Here is a 20,062-nt window from a genome sequence, read left to right on the forward strand (position 1 = left end):
CAGGTGTCATTACGTACTAGCAAATACCCAAAGGAGTGCATTGGTCAAAGCTAAAACATATACAATCTTCACTGTATTGTTAAAATTCAGGTTGGAAAAAGAACAACTGAACAAGATTTGTGTTGTTCAAATTTAAGGCTTAATTTCATGAAATACATACGCTCAATAATTGAGCCTTGTGGTACACCACACTTAGTCAATGAAGTAGAAAAGAAATGGACACAGTTACTATTCTGTCTGTCAAATAACCAAGCAACAAGTCTAGAACAGTTCTTGAAATACCAACCTCTTAAAATGTTTCCAGTGCTGCACTTAAGTAAAGAAGCACTTTTGAGCATTAACATTCTTCCACTTTATAACCACTACATGGGTGGTTTCAGTGCTGTGCTGGAAAAAAACTGTTGACATGTGTTTTTTATCCTAACACTACCAGGGGTTTCCAAATTGTTCTCCCAAAATGGGGTGTATCTTGAGGTGATAATTGAGATAAATGGGTTAATAATTGAGTAAAGTGAGACTTATTAGGCTGGAACACTTCTGACAGAAGATTGGTTGGTACAATGTAAAGAATGGACATGATGATAATTGTTCAATAATTATTATGCCAATTAACTCTTCATGAGAATTCTGTGTAATGTCCTCAGGCTTTTACCACAATTAACAAACTCAAGCAGTATTTAATCAGAAATGGATTTAGTGCATATTTTAGGATTTTAAAATTTGGGCCGTTAACTGTTTTCATGTGCATGATGTCTGCCTTGTGCATCCTGCATCTCTTTTGACCATTGTTGTGCACGTCCTCAGATATTAATGCAATGTCTCCGCGACATAAAGACAAGTATTTCTGTCTTTAGGAGGATCTGTTAGCAGAAATGGAATATAATATTCCTAAGTATGTAGTATCACTTGAAAATAAAAATCGTGTTTTCGCTACCATAGAATGAGCTGTTTTTATCTACAGTGGGAGTGGGTCCCCTTTAACGGAGTCCATCATGTTGAACCGTCATATATTCTTTAGTAGCCCTGAATGGCCAAACCAAACACCCACCCTAGACAGGGCCTTTTGCGTTCTTCATGAGTTTTGTGGCCACCATAGTTTCTCCTAAATGCTTAGAACGGGAAGGTGAGGCGAGGGCTTTGCAATCAATGACTACACGGCTAGATTCCACTAAATCCAACACACCAAATGAAATTCTCTATCCATTAAAATACATTGGTTTTGTGTAAGAAAGAAGACGATCACTGAAGTAAAGACAGATTGATCGTGTTGAAAGTAGAACAGACCTAGCAATCAAAGAGCAAAACATCTTGGCACTTTGACCATTTGGGATGCGTAATTCATTCTCTCTTGGCGGAAAATAAAAAATAATAATTTATCATAACTAAAGAAAGTTTAGCAATAACATAGATACTCAAGGTCATGCTAAACCGTGAGATATTGGCACCATTGTGAAGTGGCCATAGACAGAAGGCTGAAGGCCAAGTACTCCCTCTGGTGTTATTGCTTTATTAAAATGTGGTCATGAGGGAGCTAAAAAGACTTGCATTTTTCGGTTATACTCTTCTGGGAGAGCTAAAACCTTCAAGGCATGAGATGTGACTTACCAGTTTTTAAGAGAGCATCAACCTGATACATAATACATTATTCTAGGCAGCTTCTTCCCAAATTATCCTTGGAACTCAGTATGATTTAGTGAATGAAATTTGACAATTTATCTATCTAAAAAAGCAGTCAAGCAGACAAGACCTTAAAAAGCACATTGTGGAAGAGCACAAGCTTTTCTTGGACAAACTCTCATTACGTGATTTTGGGATAAAAAAATGTTGTTCAGAAGCCTTAAATCTCTCTAACAATGTAATTTAGAAAGCCAGAAACTTACAAATGAATACAGTCTAGTACTAACATATGGCAAACATACTGGTAAACCACTGGTAAAACTGGTTTTACATTCAAATGGCTACAAACATTTAGTTTTAAACACATTGCAGTCACCCTACTTGTCTGCAGATAAGCTATTTCACCTGCCAGTGTGCCTCAAGTTCAATTTCCTGCTGACAGACCTACTTTGAAAAAAGTATGCACAGAAGCTTAATGAAAATTCCCGAACAATAACAAAATAAAAACCCAGTAAATAACAGTTGGATACGTGTCCTTTATTCATATCTCATATATGTTTCTTTACATTTATACAAAAATACAGAATACAGTAGAGTTTTCACCCAGAATACCAACTGGGCAATAATTACATTTGCTTTTTGGCACCCAGACTTATTTCCTGCCTAGAGCTATTTGATTCACCCACTGGAGTGGGATAAATTGGATCACTCAAGCCCGAAAGCACTGTTCAGGATGCAGCTCTGCTCACTCCCAGACCACACTACAAACCCACATAGGAACAGTATTTAAGGGCAGTCATTCTCTTGACTAATGCATGAAATTGCTTGGTTTCTGGCCTCCATGCATCAGACATATAGACTATTTGAGGCTCTCGCAAAGACAGGAAAATGGGACACCATGTTATTCTTTTTTGTTCACAGCTTAGACCTGTTGCAGCTCATGATATTCATAGACTATGTATAAAAAGCATTTTTTGAGTATACCTTGTTTGTTAGTTTGTTTGTGGCTAGACTAGCCTGTGTCTCTGTCAGAATACTGGGCACTGCACATAATAGTCTTCATGTAGAGAAGCAAAACCTAAAGAGGATTGAAGAGAAAGTCTCAGGTCTAAACTGCCATTAATAATATGCTCCAATATTGTTCAAAAATGCATTTTTGAATAGAAATAACTGGCTTAAAGCTTTAAAATAACTTTATCACACCAGCAATTTCAGATAGTCCAATTAAAAGTTCTGTTGCTGTGGACTAAACACCAATGTGGTATAGTTTTTCTAATCCAGACTCAGCTCTAAAATGCCAAAGAGAATATGACACAGGTTGCCATTAATTGTGATAAAAAATTAAGAGTGTTCTACAAAAATGCATTTTTGAAGGAATAAAGTTAACTTGCAGTTCAACACAACAAACAATACTTTACCACACCAAATAATTCCAGCTATTGATGCTGAAAGGTACTGTTGCTCTGAACTATATGAACACCAATGTGGTATACTTTTTTCAAACACAGATTCAATTTTGCACAATATACTCTCATCTCCTATAAGAAAAATTCCCAACATATAGTCCCAAATACACATGAAACAAGCAGTCACCAGTAGAAGTGTTTCCTAAAGGTTGCAAAGGCTATAATGTAACATGTGGACAGAAATGTCACAACCACTGCAGTTTATTCTGCAGACAGACTTTTCACTTCCTGAACCACAGTTTTTCCAGAACACTGTCCGAATCATAAATGAGCACAGGTCAAACCAACTAAACTTTCATAGTTTTGAGTTTATTTAAAAAAAGAGAGAGAGATTGGGGGTCATATTATATGTATATATACTTATTGTGGTGAGATTATTCTATTCTGCCATGTAATGATCTCTCCACTTTCTGCCACCACACAGAAATATAGACAGGCTTTTGACATTTGCACACGTAGTCAATCACACTATCAAACAAGGCACAAAACCAAGAATGGACATGGAACAATGTAAGACCACAAACATAATAGAAATACTCAAAATAGATACAGAAACAGATGTTTGTGTCCTGCCACTAAATCATTGTCAGCTATTTGCAGCAGGGCGGCCTGATGGGAAAGGTCACAGCCAGCGTGCCCTGTTCACACTCCTACCTCTTTACTGATTCATTATTCATTCACACTGATTCATTAATACTCTTGATAATGACCTCTATACCTATAGTTCATTATTGATCTACTTTACTTCGAGTTTGGGCAAGGCTTAGTAGGAGTCAACCCCTTTTTAAATGTGTTTAAACCCCTCTGTCCTCACAGCTCTGATAATATCTGTTATCTCTGAGACAGAGAGCACCTCCAGCTCTTGACTTATCAGATCTGAGAGTGCATAAGAGGAAGGAGGTAGGTAGGGGCACATTGATTTAACATTTGAATGAGCCTGAGGGCTTCTGCAATTGTATAAATACATGTGAATTGAACAACCTCACTTTAGCTGCTTGGATCTGACTACCTGTGAATGATTTCCTGCCCTTCATACAGATCTCTGTAGACCGGAAACAACTCTAACTCATCACGCTTCTTTAAAAAAAAACTTTTTGAAAGTTACACCATTGTATGACAGTTCAGTATGTGAAGGAGATGACAGTGCACTTCCTTTGACAGTGTATTATGGCGCAACTTTAAGGCAAAATTAATATTTAGGTCTGCATGGCATTCCCATGTGGCGAACTTTTTGGATTGTGAAAATAACTAAGGTGCATGTCCATAAATTTCATAAACAGTGGTATCATCCTTCAGTATTTCATTAGCATTTGAGTCTTGATAAATGCACTAACTAGGTTTGTCAGATTGTCTATAATTGGTTTTATTGCAAACACGACACTGATAACGGACAAAGGCAAAGCCAGTAAGAACAGATTACACCATGTGAATAAACAGTCTAAGCTAATGGGTTTGAGTTGTGAGTATATCTGGTGAGTATATTTGGTCATTCAGTGAACAGTCAAGATTTGATAGCTTGATTTAAGTTTTTTTTATCATATAACATTTGTGTATTTTATCTTATAATTCATTTTTCTGTCTACAAACTGTTTTTCTTTCTTTGATCAATTTTACTGATTTTCTTTTCTTATCACCACAGAGGAATAGCTGTCACAAGTCTCTCCTGTAACAGTATTTGCCTTGCAAGCATAAAGGTGAGATAAGTAAAAAATAAAGGCATTGTTGAGCTAACATTTACTATAGGAGGCCCATTGTTGTCTAAAACGTACGTTCTGAATTCACCTTTTTTTTTTAAATCCACAGAAGTCATCCCTGATACTCGTTAGAAGAATGTCATTGCAGATTTCAGTGGTCTAAATGTAAGTTAGTCAAAGCAGCATATTTTGTATATGTTTTTTCTCTCCATGTAATCCATTCACACATCCTAGTTCACCAATAATCATATATACCGACAACAACATCATATGAGGAAATTAAACTTGTTCAGGAATGTGTTTGAAGGGTTTACGATGTGTTATTATACAGATTGTTCTTTAAATGTGACCCATTAGTAGAGGTGCTCTTAAATGATCGCTTGAAACATTTCAATTGTATCAACAGCAGCAGCTCAGTGCTGCCACTAATAAATAAATACATCATACACTCTTGTGGGTACATGCCTAAACCAGACAATGTGACTACACCTTGGAACTACAATGTTTAACATTATATTCTTTGGGAAACCCTGGACTAAGAGGGAACTGTAGAGCTGTTGAGGATGTGGTTAACGTGAGGGTCACCGGAGGTAGTAATTTATGCCTTAGTTCATACAAGAAACAACCTGTGTCAGTCACTCTCTGATTGTTGATGGAAGATGAACTGGCGGGCCCAAAAATACAGAAAGACTGTAGCAATGGCTGAGGGAGAAGCAAAGTTTTTCCCAAAAGAGTTCATGATGCAGCAGGTACTGATGAACAATTCGCGGAAGCCAGAGAATCCAGTCGGGGGTGGGGAGTGGTGTGGGGGTTTCTCTCTGCTAAAATCTCACAGTCTTTTTCAAAAGCATGGGGTTAATGCAGTCTTACAAGAAAAGGCAAGCTTTTTCCAGAAGGAAAACCAGAAGGATCATGGCAATTGTGAATCTGCCATCGTGAATCTGGAGAGAAGTCAAAAACAGGCCTTTTACCTCTTGATATTTCATTATGGAGATTGTTCTTAAAGTTTGTTTCTCATCACCTTTGGACACCGACAGTAGAAAAGAATAGAGCCCTGTCAGAGAAAAGTGTGGGGAGAGGTTTTAGAACTCAGTGTCAGGCAAGGAGTCAAACATGATTTTCTTTATTTTCAAAACTGTGAGAATAGATTTTTTTTTTGTCAGTCTACTACTACTACTACTACTGTTGGGATATGAAAAATCTTACCAATTATGCTGAAGTACATCAAAGGATAGAAGCATTACACGGTTTCAATGATGTTCAACTTGTTTCTGTAATTGGACAGGAAGAAACATATTAAACACTAAACTTCACTTCCTTCACAGCTGATTGATCAGCGAAGATTGGCTGATGCAGATGCTCAATGAGCTTGTTGTTGAGGTTTAATCTCTCAGGTTTAAAGTAACAGTTCAGCTTAATGAATTAAGAGCAGCAGGTATTGAGAAGTCTACAGAAATAGATTCTATAGTCTTAAGGGGTACGACTGCGACTCAGCATTGTAGAGACAAAAAAGTCTATGCTGCACGTTTGTCATTCCAAGGTCATTTAGTCTAGAGCTACATTGCATGGGCACATAAAGGGGATCAGTTTCCTGTTAAAATGCATGTAAAAAAACCAGCTCACTTTTCTGATATTTCAGCATCTAGTGGAGGTGCAGTCCCTTCTGTTCCTGTGAAGAGTCCACTTTCTCCAGGATTCTGATGAAGATCCTCCTCGTTCCTCCGTGACCGGACCTGTTTTGGAGTAGGAAGTAATTTTTAATACCAGAGTTGTCAGTTTCAGCTGAAATCGCCACAACTCAGATCAACACAGACTGCACAACATCTGCAAAAAGTTGAAAGGCCATTGCCAGTTGTCATAAATTTCATGGAACAAAAGCGGTATCTGCCGACAATAAAACAGGCCACTCACTAACAGTGATATCTTTAGTGTGGCTCAGGAAGTTAAACAGCTTAGTGTCAGGGGTCAAAGGCCAGCTCACCTTCCACACAAGCAGGAATACCAGGGCTAGGAGAGGAATGAACAGTAAGGAGAGAAGGCTTCGCTCCACCACCTCAGTCAGGGCGCTCGGTTCAGGATCTGTCGAAAAAACGAAAAAAAAAACAAAAACCCATCACTTTCTTCCCTCCGATACATTTAAAGTCATAATTCAAGAGAGTTTAATATATTTCTTATGTCTGTTAGTCCTGGATGATTTAGGGACTGTTTTAGTCTAATGTGGCATTCATTGATTTTTATTAACATTTCAACTTTATCATGAGGAAAATTAGTTTGGTTCAGTCCTCCAGACATACAGACACCATAAATTCCCCAGTAAAAATAACACAATAAGACAATATCATAAAACACCACATTGAGGCAAAATAAAACAATAAAATAAAAAAAAAAGTCAATTCGATTGAAGAGTCTTTTGTTTTTCGACAAAAAATGAGTATCTACCCTTCCTTCTCCCTCGTTGAAATATCAAGAATGTATGAATATGCAAATATTTTATATAGTTTAACAGCTGGACACAAGATGTCTCCTAGTTCACCTAAAAGTCAGTTCTCAGTATCTGTGCTCTCCAGGTTTCAAGTTTCCACCTCACACTTATATAAATCTCATATTGGACCACGATTGGCTTCCAAAACACGTCTCAAACTCAGATTTATCTTGAGCAGAGAGAAACTTTCTACCTTCAGCAGATGTGTGTGTCAAACTCATTTTTGAGAGGATGGGGACTTTAAAGTTCTATTTAATTACCATGTTCTTGTAATCCATCAATGCTGACATAAATAGTGTACATGGCACCTGACAGCCACAAAAACTAAGATGAATAATATATTTTAACAATTATTTTCCATTTCTTGAGACATAGTTCTCAGTTTAGCCAGCATATGAGCCATAAAAGACCTCAATTCAGCGTTACTGTAGTGTTATTATTAGTATCATTGTGTACATGTATGTATGTTAGTATACGTACAATACAAATAGTTTTAAAAATCTATTTCATTCTCTCTGTTTAAATCACGACTGGTGCTCGATCACACTTTCAACACTTTGAAAAATGTAGCACTCTGTGAGGGTCTCAACAAGGTGGGTACAGAAAAGCCTTTTTGCAGCATTCAAGATAAGACATGAAATACAGGACATGATGAAGAATTTGCCCCCCAGAGCGTCAATAGTGACAGCAGCCCTGGGAAAATGGGGTGGCTTGCTCTAGAATGTGACAAAATACTGTACCCGCCCAAAGCTGCCACATTGACACACCAGCTGGACTGGTTTAACGACCCAATCACAGGCCTGAGACTTGTTTTCTCAGAAATGCTGAGAATTACAAACTTACGCGGTTTGCAGCCTGTTGCACACTCGGAGCTTTTACTGCTGGACGTGGGTGATTCTGGAAGGGGGGAGAAAAGACAAGAAGAGATGGGTTGGTGAGCTCAGGGTTACAGAGGAGACAAGCAAAAAAAATGAGAGGAGAGATGAAAAAGGGGAAAAAGGGTGGAGTGTTAGTGCCGTATGATGAAAACATTTCATTGTGAGGTGCTAAAGAGTCAACTCAACGCTGCCTTTTTTACCACTCCCCCCCCCACACACACACACATACACATACACACACATAAAAGATCTGATCCGACCACTCTGGCAAAGAAAAGCCAAGCGCTTGGGAAGATTGGAAGATTGCTCTGTAATCAACACGTACACAATCAGGTTTCGGCCTTTTTCTTCCTTTTCACATGCGCTGCCTGGGGACATCTTCCCTCAGTCCTGTGACTCAGCCGTGTCTCAATGGGCCGTCTAAGCACTGAGACCGTTTTGAGTTTTTATCTTGCAAAGTTCTTGTGAAGAAATAATGGTTCCTGGATTAAAAGCTTCTCAAAATGGCCACAAGAGATCTGTCCTAAATACAGTCCGTTCACAATAGTCCAAAGAGAAGTGAGCTTGTGACTGGAATGTTGCTGGTTTGAATCTAGCTCATAAAATGTGTGTGGGAAGTGTGACCTATATCGTCAATTGCTGCTAATGTTTTCTACAATAAAACACTTAATAACGCTTAAAGAGTTGGTTAACCTTAATCATAAAAGCACATGTGTTCTCATTCATTTCATCACTGGCAGCGTAAGGCGATGTAGATAGTTTGGATTTATTTGTTGAGGTTTTGAGATATCCACATCTGAGATTTCACATCTGCCACCCCAATATGGTGGTAGTGTGGAGACATATGGTGATGCTCAAAGCATTGGAAATTACTTTTGGACAACTCAACAGTCACATGTTTCACCAGAAACAATTTTGATCTACAGACTTTGATGAAAACAGTTTTTATTGAAGCTAAGAAGAAAACAGACAGAAAAACAGTCCCTAAAAACCTGTTGACAGTGAGGTGTTGATACATATCTCAAAACTCACTGCATGACTAGACTAGACCTAAGGGATACAATACGTGGTTTTGTGAACCCTTTGCAAGTTTTACTTTTCCACAGTAAGCAAAGTAAAAAATCCCAACAAATCCCACATAGAATGTTGTCAGTTTGTGATCTTATCTTTCTGCTGACTGAATCATAGACGAGCTTCATTCCAAAGCGATCTATCACCGAACTCACAGTTAAATATGACTAATGTACTTAGCCTTCCTGGCATCTGTATTTTAACCAGTGACAGTTGTCAGTACATAGTCTTTGTGGATTGTTGATGTTCTGGGCAGTGAGATTATTCTTTATAAGAAAAAACGCATAAGTTCAATAACTCCACCCCATCCAATTTATCAACACCCTGCAGATATACTGTACTTTGTTTGCCAAATAAAATGTTGGTGTTGAGTCTTGACCCTTCCAATGCCACATGAAGAGACAAGTCCAAACTCAGAATGTGAAATCCAAACAGTCTTCAAAACATCAGCTTCGTCCAGAGAAAGCTGGAGCGATTCTTAGATCTTTTGCCAGTCTTATCATTTAGTTGTAATATCCCTTGGCTTAAAGCATCACCCACCAGATCGGATGAGTTCTCAGCGTGCAGTTCATCGTGGGGATGTTACAATCGCTGTACATCTGGTTAACACCTGAGATATGTCACATTCAAACAGCTTAGGGAGATTTTCTCCATGAGAGGCAGAGACTGTGTCTTATTTTTGTGTTAACTATACGTGTTTTTGCCCATAAGATTGTCTCAGCCAATGCTGTCACGTCAGGGAAGATTCACATCATATATGGCCCCTAGCTCAAAGAAATCAAACATATATCTATACAGAGGACCAACCATTTATAAATCACAACTGACTGGTTTTATAGTAAAGATGGAAAACTTGATAAAAGTACTGCAAAACATCAGTGAAATATTTAGGCAGGGGAAAATCATCCACAGCTGATTCTAAAAAAGGCCACAGGTTTAATTCCCTGTTTCATCTACAGTTTAGGGTTGCAAGGTAATATAGGAAAAAATACATTTTCATTATCCATTATTTTCACATTCAAAAAAACTAAAATGAAATGTGGAAAATTGGTTGCTTTGTCAAAGCAACAGTCCAAAACCCAGAGATGCTCATTTTACACAGAAAAAGCAGCAGAAAAGGCAACATATCCTCACATTTGAGAAGCAGGAACCAGTTTACTGTTGAGACTTATAGACTAATCAATGGATAGACTAAATGTTCCAGTAAGAATGTATATACATATATAGATTATTTGAGTTTCCCAGTTATTTCCAAAATATAAAAAATTATGACCAAATGGTAGAAAGAGCTCATAGTAATATTTTATTAATGATAAATTATTAATAATCATTGATTTCATACCCATATGCACACAAAGCCATACACAAACCTAGTGTAGTAGTGCTAATTTCATCTCACTCCTCAAACTGTAGGTATTTGTGTTTGTTATGTATTGTCAATTAACCACCACTGACATAATATGCACAATGAACATGTCACATATTATACATTTTTACCTTTTAAATATTCTTCTGTTGTTACTGTGTATGGTGTGGTGGGACAGGGAGGAGGATCACAGTCATCTGAATCTTCTCTATTCTGTGCAGCTATAAGGAAGTCTCTGATGAAGTCAAAGTATCGCGCTGTCTGCCACCTCTCTTCCCTGTAGTGGCACTCGAAATCATACATGATCGGCTCCTGCAAAGACACAAAACACAGTTTAAAAGAACTGTTTATCTTGTCTTTGAGCAGTTCATTTCAAGGGTGTAGATGAACAGATTGCCTTGCCTTTAAAGCTGAAATCCATGACAAGCAACACTTCTTTTGGACAGCTAATGAGTTAAAAATAAAATGTATGGGTAGCTGGTCAGATAAATAACCTTGCGATAAAAATGCGAGCCATGTGTGCATTGTGCATTTGTCGGTCGTGCTAGCTTCATAAAATTGTCTTTATACTTGCCTTGTATTGAATCCATTTTACACTACTTCAATAATGTGAGTCCCCGAAGCTGTAACATTATCTAACAACTCTGGATTATCTTTTTTGGGTAATTTGAACATAATTTAAATTTCCTCTGTACATTTCTGCCTGTAAAGAATGAGAATTTATGGATTTCAGCTTTAAATAGTTTAATCAAGGCTACAAAACTGTAAAGTTTTCCAACACTTATTTATTATTTATTAATACATCATACATACATCATACTTCAATATGGACTTACCACAGACCCTAAGTTGAACCGCAGTTCTTGGATCATTTGGACGAATATGCTAATATCTTTTCTGTTGGATGAAATGTTGCCAAACTTATGTGCTAAATCCTTTAAACTCTCCTCCAGGTAGAAGACATTTAATTTTACCCAACACATCCCACCCTAGAAGAAAAAGAGCAGAGATATGGCATAAAGTGAGCAATAACAAGTACTGCATGATAATTAAATGCATAGCAAACAAATCAGATTTACCAGCAAGAGAGCAACAAGAGTGTACATCCACCCAAGTTTAATAATGACCACAGTCAGATGTCACTTTCACAGCTGCACTTGGCAATTGACACAATATTTACACTGTAACTAAGGTCAATGGGTTTCTTCCTGTTGGGAGTGTATAAAGTTTCTGTGAGTATGAGTTATGGTTGCTACTGACAATTAAAAGGATGGATAAAAGGCTTTATTCTTCCCTCCAAGTTACTGTTGGCGGATGCTGCAATATCTTACCTCTTCTTTTGGAACGAAACGTACAGGAATTTTGTAATCTTTAGGAATATTTTGTCTCTGTAAAAAGAAAAAGGACAAAAATATAAAATTTCAGAGAAATTGCATCCAGATCTTAAAAAGTAGTCATAAAGCACATAAACTTGAATTTGAAATTCCATATACCTTATCAATATAGCTATAATTGTATATATATGTATTGTATATAATTATGTGGAAAAAACTCATCAACATCAATATGGGGAAAAAATGCTTTAATTTGGTGAGTTTATTCTCTTTCTGTATCTACCTGCATGTTTTACTTTTTGGTCCTATCATTGCATTAATTTTGTCTCCTTTTCTCTCATCTTTCTTCCTCCCGACTGGTAACCAGGTCTCACTTGAAAAATGCTCTATTTGAGATCATTTTAAGTGCTGTTGTATTTTCTTGCTTTTATGTTTATACTTTGCCAATTGATGGGAATACATTTAATGATAGTGCCACATAAAGCAGGAACATATTGGTCCATGTTGTGCTTTCTATATTAAATAAACACTATCTATTGTACATAAGATATTCAATGAGAATTTAAAATTGTTGTATTAGTTAAAATACATTGTTGCCCTTACCAAAATAATGAGTCTCGAGATGTCATCTGTCACTGGGTTGACGTCAAATTTACTTGAATGTACCCCAAGCGTGATGAACAGCAGTAAATGGACACAAATGCGTATCCAAATCTGCAAGTCAAAAGAAGGAAACACAAGACGTTTTGACAATTAATCACATATTCTATACAATAAATAATAATAAAAACAACATATGAAATAAGAGTATTTTTCAGTCTATAGATATTAATAAACTGACTGTAACCAGCATGCACCACAATGATGCAGTAAATCACGGAAAGAACATAAAGTGGCAGATTTACAGGTGACACTGCAGCTCACCAACAGGTCTGTCAAAACTCTTTGAGCTAAAACAGCCTAGAGTCGTAAGTGTGACCACACCTTCCCAAACTATTGACTTCATTTACAGACTGACATTATATGGACAAAGCAACCCTTTCCTTTATGAAAGTCAGCATTTGATTTAAAGTGATTTTACAGCATTTTAGTGGTGTGGCTGGCAGTAAAAAACGTTGACTGGCTCATTGTTTCAGCAATGCAAACAGTAGGCAAGTTAATTATTTGTATTGTCTTGGTTTTGTACACACCCTCAGATCCAGGTCAAGTCTGTCATGAATTACTATAGTCTTAAGTCTGTGCAAAGGTATGATTGGACCTAATGGAACCAATTAGAGGACACAGAAAAGAATCTGAGAATCCTTAGTCACTCAAATAAAATCAAACAATGTATTAATAGGCACCCTTGCTGATCAAGGAGATTCTTCTGGGCTAGAGGCAATTAAATATGTGGGTATTTCAAATACAAATATATGTTTGGTGCTCTCTTGAACTGCATTGATGACACAGGAAATGCCAGTGTTCCAAGATAGAAACATTAGACTCCTGTAATGCAGAAGCCAACCAATGGGAGTCTTGAATGTACCAGTTAAGAGACAATAGGCCTTTATAATGGCTAACATTTTGACCTGTCATAGCAGAATAAGCAAAGTGTTACTAATAACATTAACAATGGCTTCATTCCATTCATGTGCCTCAGTAAGCCCTGCCAGTGCGACAGTGAGCCAGCATGCACAATAAAAGGTCACTGAAACTGAAGCATCTAAGTGGCATTCAGCCATCACTCATTTTATTATTCACACCTGTGTTTTTCCTACTGTGACATGTCAAAATGTCTTCTGGGTGAAGAGCTGGATAACAAAGAGTGCTAACTGCTTTTCTGGACTTAAATGATTTTTATTTTGTGCGATCCTTTCGGGGGTAGGTAGTCAGATTTCTTTTGTGGTATACGTTTGTTTGGATAAAGTAGTCCTGGGTCACATTTCTATGCATCTAAGGGCCACTAGAGAAAGCAAGTAAGTTAGTGAATCAATAAAAATTAAAATTAAATACTAAAGTAAACAGAGACTAATTTCATACAGATGATAAAACCTGCCTGAAACTGACAAACTATCTGCTTTTAACTAGTCAGACCAGCATTTTCCACACCATCAGTTAGCTGTCCTCAGGCCCTGTCATGCAGTTGGCTCTAAGCCACCAATTAGAGCTATGAGAAAGGTAGGCTAACTGTCATGTTGGAACAGTTATTGTCACATGCAGGTACGTGAGCTATCAAATATCATCACATTTGTTTACACAGGGTGGAGCTGAGATGCAAAATAGCCTTGAGTCTGTCGAAAGCATTGCTCAGTGCCAGAAGATGTTGAAATGTGTCTACAACTCATCAAACATGCATCATAGTAAGGTTCACATTGAAAATAGCAACATGGCACCTGTTCTGTCATCTGTTTTCTTGTTGTTTCTACAGTTAGAAGTTTGAGCTTCACTGTGCAGAATGATGTGTGTGCAGAGTTTGACACTAGAAGGATGTTTTCACATTCATCTGCTGAAAGTAGAAAACTTCTCTGTGCTAACTGAAAATCTGATTTTAAGAGCCGGGGCCTAAAAGCATGATTTGTGACATCACAAATAGTTTGGAAGTCATGCCTGGTCCAGTATGCAACTTATACAAGTGTGGCGTAGAAACTTGAAGCCACCAGTGCACATTGACTCATAATGGACTACACTTAAATAGGAGACATCTTGTGTGGGAGCTTGCTCTGAGTTTATACAGCATGTGCATGAGGTCAAAATTGTCACATGAGAACATGATTCCTTGAGCCTCCAGCTATATTCCACAGACTGACAGTTGTTGATGTAAATGCACCAACAAATGTAGCTATGCGCAAACAAAAAGCATTGAAGAAAATTAGTAAACAGATAAAATCAATTCACAGAATAAAACCGGCTTTGCAAATGTTCTGTTGTTAAGGAAGAAAAGGCACTCACCATGTTTGTTATACCTAAAGGATACAGGCAACGCCTTTTTCTAAGGAACAGTAAATGTAAACACACTTTTGTTTGTTTGGACGGAAAACTTCACGAGTTATCTTTAAGATGCCTTTAGGAAATGGGGAACTACATGGTGTTGAACACAGTTCTTTCTCATGGTGACAGGCCTGTGATCTGCCTCTATCTTTAGCTAGTTTACAGCGTCATGGAGCTACATTGACCAACATATAGTTGCCATTCAATCTGGCTGACCTCCTACGACTTCTCTGTGCCAGTCTGACCATATTATGCAATAGACCCACAAGTCTCCTCTTAATAGAGATTAGGGCCAGTCAGAGCCCAACCCAAAACAATTCACCAAGCTTGAAAGTGAACCTCTTCTTTAACAAGTAAAGCTTTTGAGTGTTTCACAAATGGGACTCAGTGAGAGGGATAAAAAGATCATAGTGAGCTTACTCATGTCTAATCTTCAGGCACTTCAACCAGTAAAACAGGATTTTGTTCTATAGTTTATTTAAGCAAATGTTTGATGACTCTTGCTTGCTCATTTGCAGCAATTTGATTCTCATTCACAGTTGCACACATTCATACTTTTGTCATCCGCCACCCACGTTCCTCTTGTTACTATATATTTGTCAGACAGGGCCACAACAGGAAGAGAATGGAACAATGATCCATCAACAGCAGGAAAGGCCAAAGGAAAAGCACCATGTAAAGGGCAGATGGGATGTAATTCAATTCCGTCTCGCTTCTACTGCTCACCAAAAGTAATCGTTTTCATATGGCAGACAGGGATGATAAGCAAGCAATGTTTTAGGAGAGATTAGCAAAAGACAAGTTATGTCTCAACCTCTGCCTGTCATGAAGCACATTTGTACAGGATAACAACAGTGAATGAAATCAGTCCTTATTAATCTTAAGGTATTTTGCAAGTAGTCATGTTACAAGTTGCTCAGCAAAGCAAAAGTTGACATTTGCCCCCAAAACTCTTTCACAAATCTCTATAGATTCCTCTAAATTCTTTACTTTTAAAGGAAATTATGCACATGATGCAAATATCAAAATAAACAACGGGATCTTTGTCTTCCTCAAAACACGTGGGCTGAGTTTACAGACTTGGCAAAATTCAGTTTCGGTGTAATATCAACTGCTGCAATTACTCGCTTTAAGCAATATTATCTCTACCCTGAACAAATGCCTCTTCACCACTTCTGCAGAAACTGTGCTATATCAAAATGAACTAAAGGGAAGATTGTTACAGATACATGGAAGCCTTATGGGCTAAATTAATCCATGTGGTTCTCCATGTGATCTGACACTTTTAGACACATATCTTAGACACCAGCTCTGAATTAAGGGAAGATGCAGGTTTAAAAAGGCCATTAGATTGTAAATTTACATTATTTGTATAGACACGTTCACTGCATGTGGTTTCTATGAGTGGGAATTTCGCTGACACTACCCTGTTTCATCCCTGCAAAGTTTGTTTAAAAGATGAGTCAGTAAGCAGTGGCCATAAATGTCACAAACATCAAACAGCAAAGGAAATATCCTTTCTAGACGATCAGTGAAAAGACTAATTAAAAAGACGGAATCTCTTGAAGAAAGGCTCCTGTCATTTTGACATACAGTCAAAAACAGCAATGATGAGGTGTCGCTCAGAAAGCCTGGTCCATGTTGTGAGCATTGCCACTACCAAACTGAATCCACCTACAGTGTGTGCTTACTATGACATTACATGTCTTTGCCAATTAATTTTAGCTTGAAGAAAAATGTTCAACAACACTATATGCAAAAATTTACAAAAAATCAAGGATGTTTCGATCTACATTACATGTGCATTAAGTATGTAGAATAAAGCCAGAAAAGGGTGTTCTGAACACATCTGCACCCCGCATGCTTAAAGCAGAGCAGCTGGGACTGGCTAGCTGAGCTCATAGTTGCCTTTCACTGTCATTTGCTGTTCTTTGAATTCTTTGAAAACTTATGGTCATCCCTGTGGCTTTTTTGTGAGAGTAAGTACGGCCAAGTAAACACAGCAGTATACACAGCAAGATGTGATGTGTGAGTGATGACAGCAATATTAGCAGCCATTCCTTATGTCTTTATGAGACAGATTCACAGCCCATGAAACAAGCCAGCGGAAAGCTACTCATGTTAGAAGAGCCGCAAGTTCTGATAGCAAGCTGGAGGTTCAAATCTCACTGGAGCTCTTGGTGCTGACAAGTTGTGAAGTTGTTTTCTGAAACACAGATTTTCTTAAAGTTATGGGTAGACGGGCCTTGGGGAATGGAGCAACTGATTAGATTTTGATGGTGGTCCAGATCTGGCATTTACTTCTAAACTTTACTTGTGTACAGGTTCGCACTCTCCCAGGGCCTTCTAGTTTTCATTGCTATGAAAGGCCTGACTTAAAATGTATGACAAAAAATTTTATGAACAGTCCTTTTGTGGGTGCCCAAGGAGTGCATAATTTAATATTTTTTCTACATTGTTTAATTTAACCATTAAAACATGATGTAACATTTTCTTTTATTGACCATGTCAGTAACATTTGATTATGTATTTAATTATGAGTAAAGTTTATAGCCAAAACATTACTGTCTAATGTCTACCACCAAAGTATAGTTAATTGTTTTTTTTCTCCAACGCTGATCTGTCCTCCAGGTTTCATGGAAATCCATTCATGTTTGATAGACAGATAAACTGAGGGCAAAAACCATTACCTCTCTAGTAGATTTAACAATGTGCATTCATTGTACTCCTCTAGAAATACTTTGTCCATATCATTGGCTTTTACTTGCCAGAGGTTCAGAGCACACCTACCACCACTAAGGATTTCACACAAAAACTTCAGCCAACTCAGGACCTCCTTGAAAACCTTTGGCTATCACAGTATCGATCTGTCTAGACGGCTCCTGTTGGACTTTCGTCTAGCATGTAAAACATCATGTTCTCATGCTACCATACCACCATACTTTGCAGCACTATTGATTAGTTCTGTAAATTACGTTTTCTGCTGTTAAGTTACTCTTGATAATACTGCTGATTCTCATTTAAGATTGCAGGAAAGTGCAACTGAAAGTGAAGGAAATTCTAGAGACAGTGTCACTGCATACAAATTCAGTGGAAAATGAATATAAATATGTACGTGCATTTTAGAAGCGTCCCAGGAGTGTCTTTCTGCTCTGCTTGGCTTAAAATACATTCCATATCTATTTTTGATAGAAGCCACATCAAGCTGCACAGAGCAGTTCAAACAACCTGCGCAGAATCCTGATTGTATATCACATTAGAAACTTTTTAGCTACATAGCCTACTTAACTATGGCAGAAGCACATAAATCAAGGAAAAATCACAAAACCAACAAAATCCGAGCAAGAAAACAAAATCTGGCAGGCAAAACACTATGTTTCTGAAAGCTCCCATTGCTGGTAAGGTTTGAAATTTTAAGTCACAACTGCCATACACATACATGAGCTGTACTCTCAACAGTTCATTTTAGTACTGTTTTGCCATTGGACTATATTTAAATATTTCAAAGGAGTTAACAATAAAGAAGCATCGTGAGCTGTTAGGGTTGACCATATAAAAAGATGCATTTGGGCAAACTCTAGCTTCATCAATGTAAGCATTATCTGGTACAATGCCATTCTTGGCCCAATAAAACCCCTTCAAATCAAGCCATCACTAACTGTTATACAAACTGTATGGACATACAACATATAAGGGGTGCAATAATGTGCATAATTATTATCAAATGCTTCAATGTAAGCTATTAGCATTGCATATCATGAATCTTTTCAGTTGTTGTTTTCCACCTACCAACAAGAATCACATTATTGTTATAACGTTACATATAAACCATCAACCCAGGCATGGCAAATTGCCGTTAAATCCATCAATAGATTTGCACCTGGCTGTTGAACAACGTAATGAAAAACACACTCCCAAACACTGGGAAAGCAACTGATATGCTACATAATGAGCTTCACGCTATGACAGAACTGCTGGCCAGTGATTAATCTGCATGTGCGGGTTTTGTTTAAGCAACATTTTGGTCAGAATAGTCCAAAATATTGAATTAGAGGTACAACCTCTTCAGTTACAGTTACAACGCTTTGAGAAATCATTAGTCTGAATTAGTCTCCTACTCTTCAAGTCTTGAAAAAGAAGACACAGGTAGAGTTTTTGTAACTAATTTACTTTGATCTACCTTTCTTAGTTCTTGCAGTATATGAAAGTAGACATATTTGTATAAATATGAATGCAGTTTGTCAGCCAGATGAAATGTAGCTTGGTTATTATTGTAATAAATGTTAAAAGTTTAAACCATCTTCGCCTAATGCTTACAACAATGTTGTGTGATGCAGTACACAGAAGCATATACAACATGGTATTATACAACCAAATTGCACAATTTCTATCTTATCGTGAGCCGTCTTATTTAAACAAGGAAATAGATGGGAAAACATCTTGGTTAAATAATACCCGTGCAAAAACAAACAGATCTTGTTTCTACAAGTTCCAAAAATGTTCATGGACTCCCAACACACAGCTTGGGCCAAACATATCAATAAACAAGAAGGCTTCAGTGAGAAAATCGAGATGACTTCAGCTCACTCATTTGAATGTTTCCCTGACACTCTCTCAGTGACCTTATGTGACTGAAGTCACAGCAGCACTCACAGGGAATTAAACTATTTCCCATGCTGAAAATGGTGAATATAACTGGAACGCTAAAAGTGATGCTATTGCTGTGTCCTTAATGAAGCAAATAACCCACTTTTATTCTTACAGCGGAACCAGCTGACATCAAACCAAAACTGTTAGGCGGTCAGGTGCAATCCTCCAATCTAAAGCCCTCTTGTCCATCATTGTCAGGTGCATTACAGCTCTCGAGGCCTGCGAGCCTGCTCTCCCTCATCATATTGATGCTGAGGATGATTACCCCCCTCTCATTTTCCACCACCACTTTGAACCCGAGGCATCATTAGCTGAACAGGCTCTCCAGACCACCGGCCTTGTGGCCCTCTTAACCACATAATCTCATAAAAGCAGAACACAGGACCTTGCATGACATTAGTCCACCATAGCAACATGCAGCCTGTTTTGTCCAAGAGATGGATATTTTATACTAATCTTTTTCCTAGATCATTGTTTTGCCATGTGATATTAGTTCCCATGTTTCATAATGAGGATTAAAACAGGGCAGAAGATAAA

General features: G+C 37.7%; 1 protein-coding gene across 1 annotated transcript in view; it reads right to left on the reverse strand.

The window, feature by feature from the left end:
• Window positions 1–2,133: 2,133 nt before the first annotated feature.
• Window positions 2,134–20,062, reverse strand: part of kitlga (kit ligand a) — a 29,225-nt gene continuing 11,296 nt past the window's right edge. Inside the window, exons 2-10 of the mRNA XM_051382208.1 lie at window positions 12,512–12,622; window positions 11,906–11,962; window positions 11,411–11,563; window positions 10,706–10,886; window positions 8,103–8,156; window positions 6,759–6,856; window positions 6,401–6,510; window positions 5,984–6,048; window positions 2,134–5,831 (exon numbers count right to left, since the gene is read on the reverse strand). Coding sequence (XP_051238168.1) covers window positions 6,018–6,048; window positions 6,401–6,510; window positions 6,759–6,856; window positions 8,103–8,156; window positions 10,706–10,886; window positions 11,411–11,563; window positions 11,906–11,962; window positions 12,512–12,622 — 795 coding nt within the window. The 3' untranslated portion in view covers window positions 2,134–5,831; window positions 5,984–6,017. The remainder of the gene's footprint in view (window positions 5,832–5,983; window positions 6,049–6,400; window positions 6,511–6,758; window positions 6,857–8,102; window positions 8,157–10,705; window positions 10,887–11,410; window positions 11,564–11,905; window positions 11,963–12,511; window positions 12,623–20,062) is intronic.

The sequence above is a fragment of the Dicentrarchus labrax genome, unplaced genomic scaffold (genome assembly GCF_905237075.1).
Source record: "Dicentrarchus labrax unplaced genomic scaffold, dlabrax2021, whole genome shotgun sequence".
In the NCBI taxonomy this organism is placed as follows: domain Eukaryota; kingdom Metazoa; phylum Chordata; class Actinopteri; family Moronidae; genus Dicentrarchus; species Dicentrarchus labrax.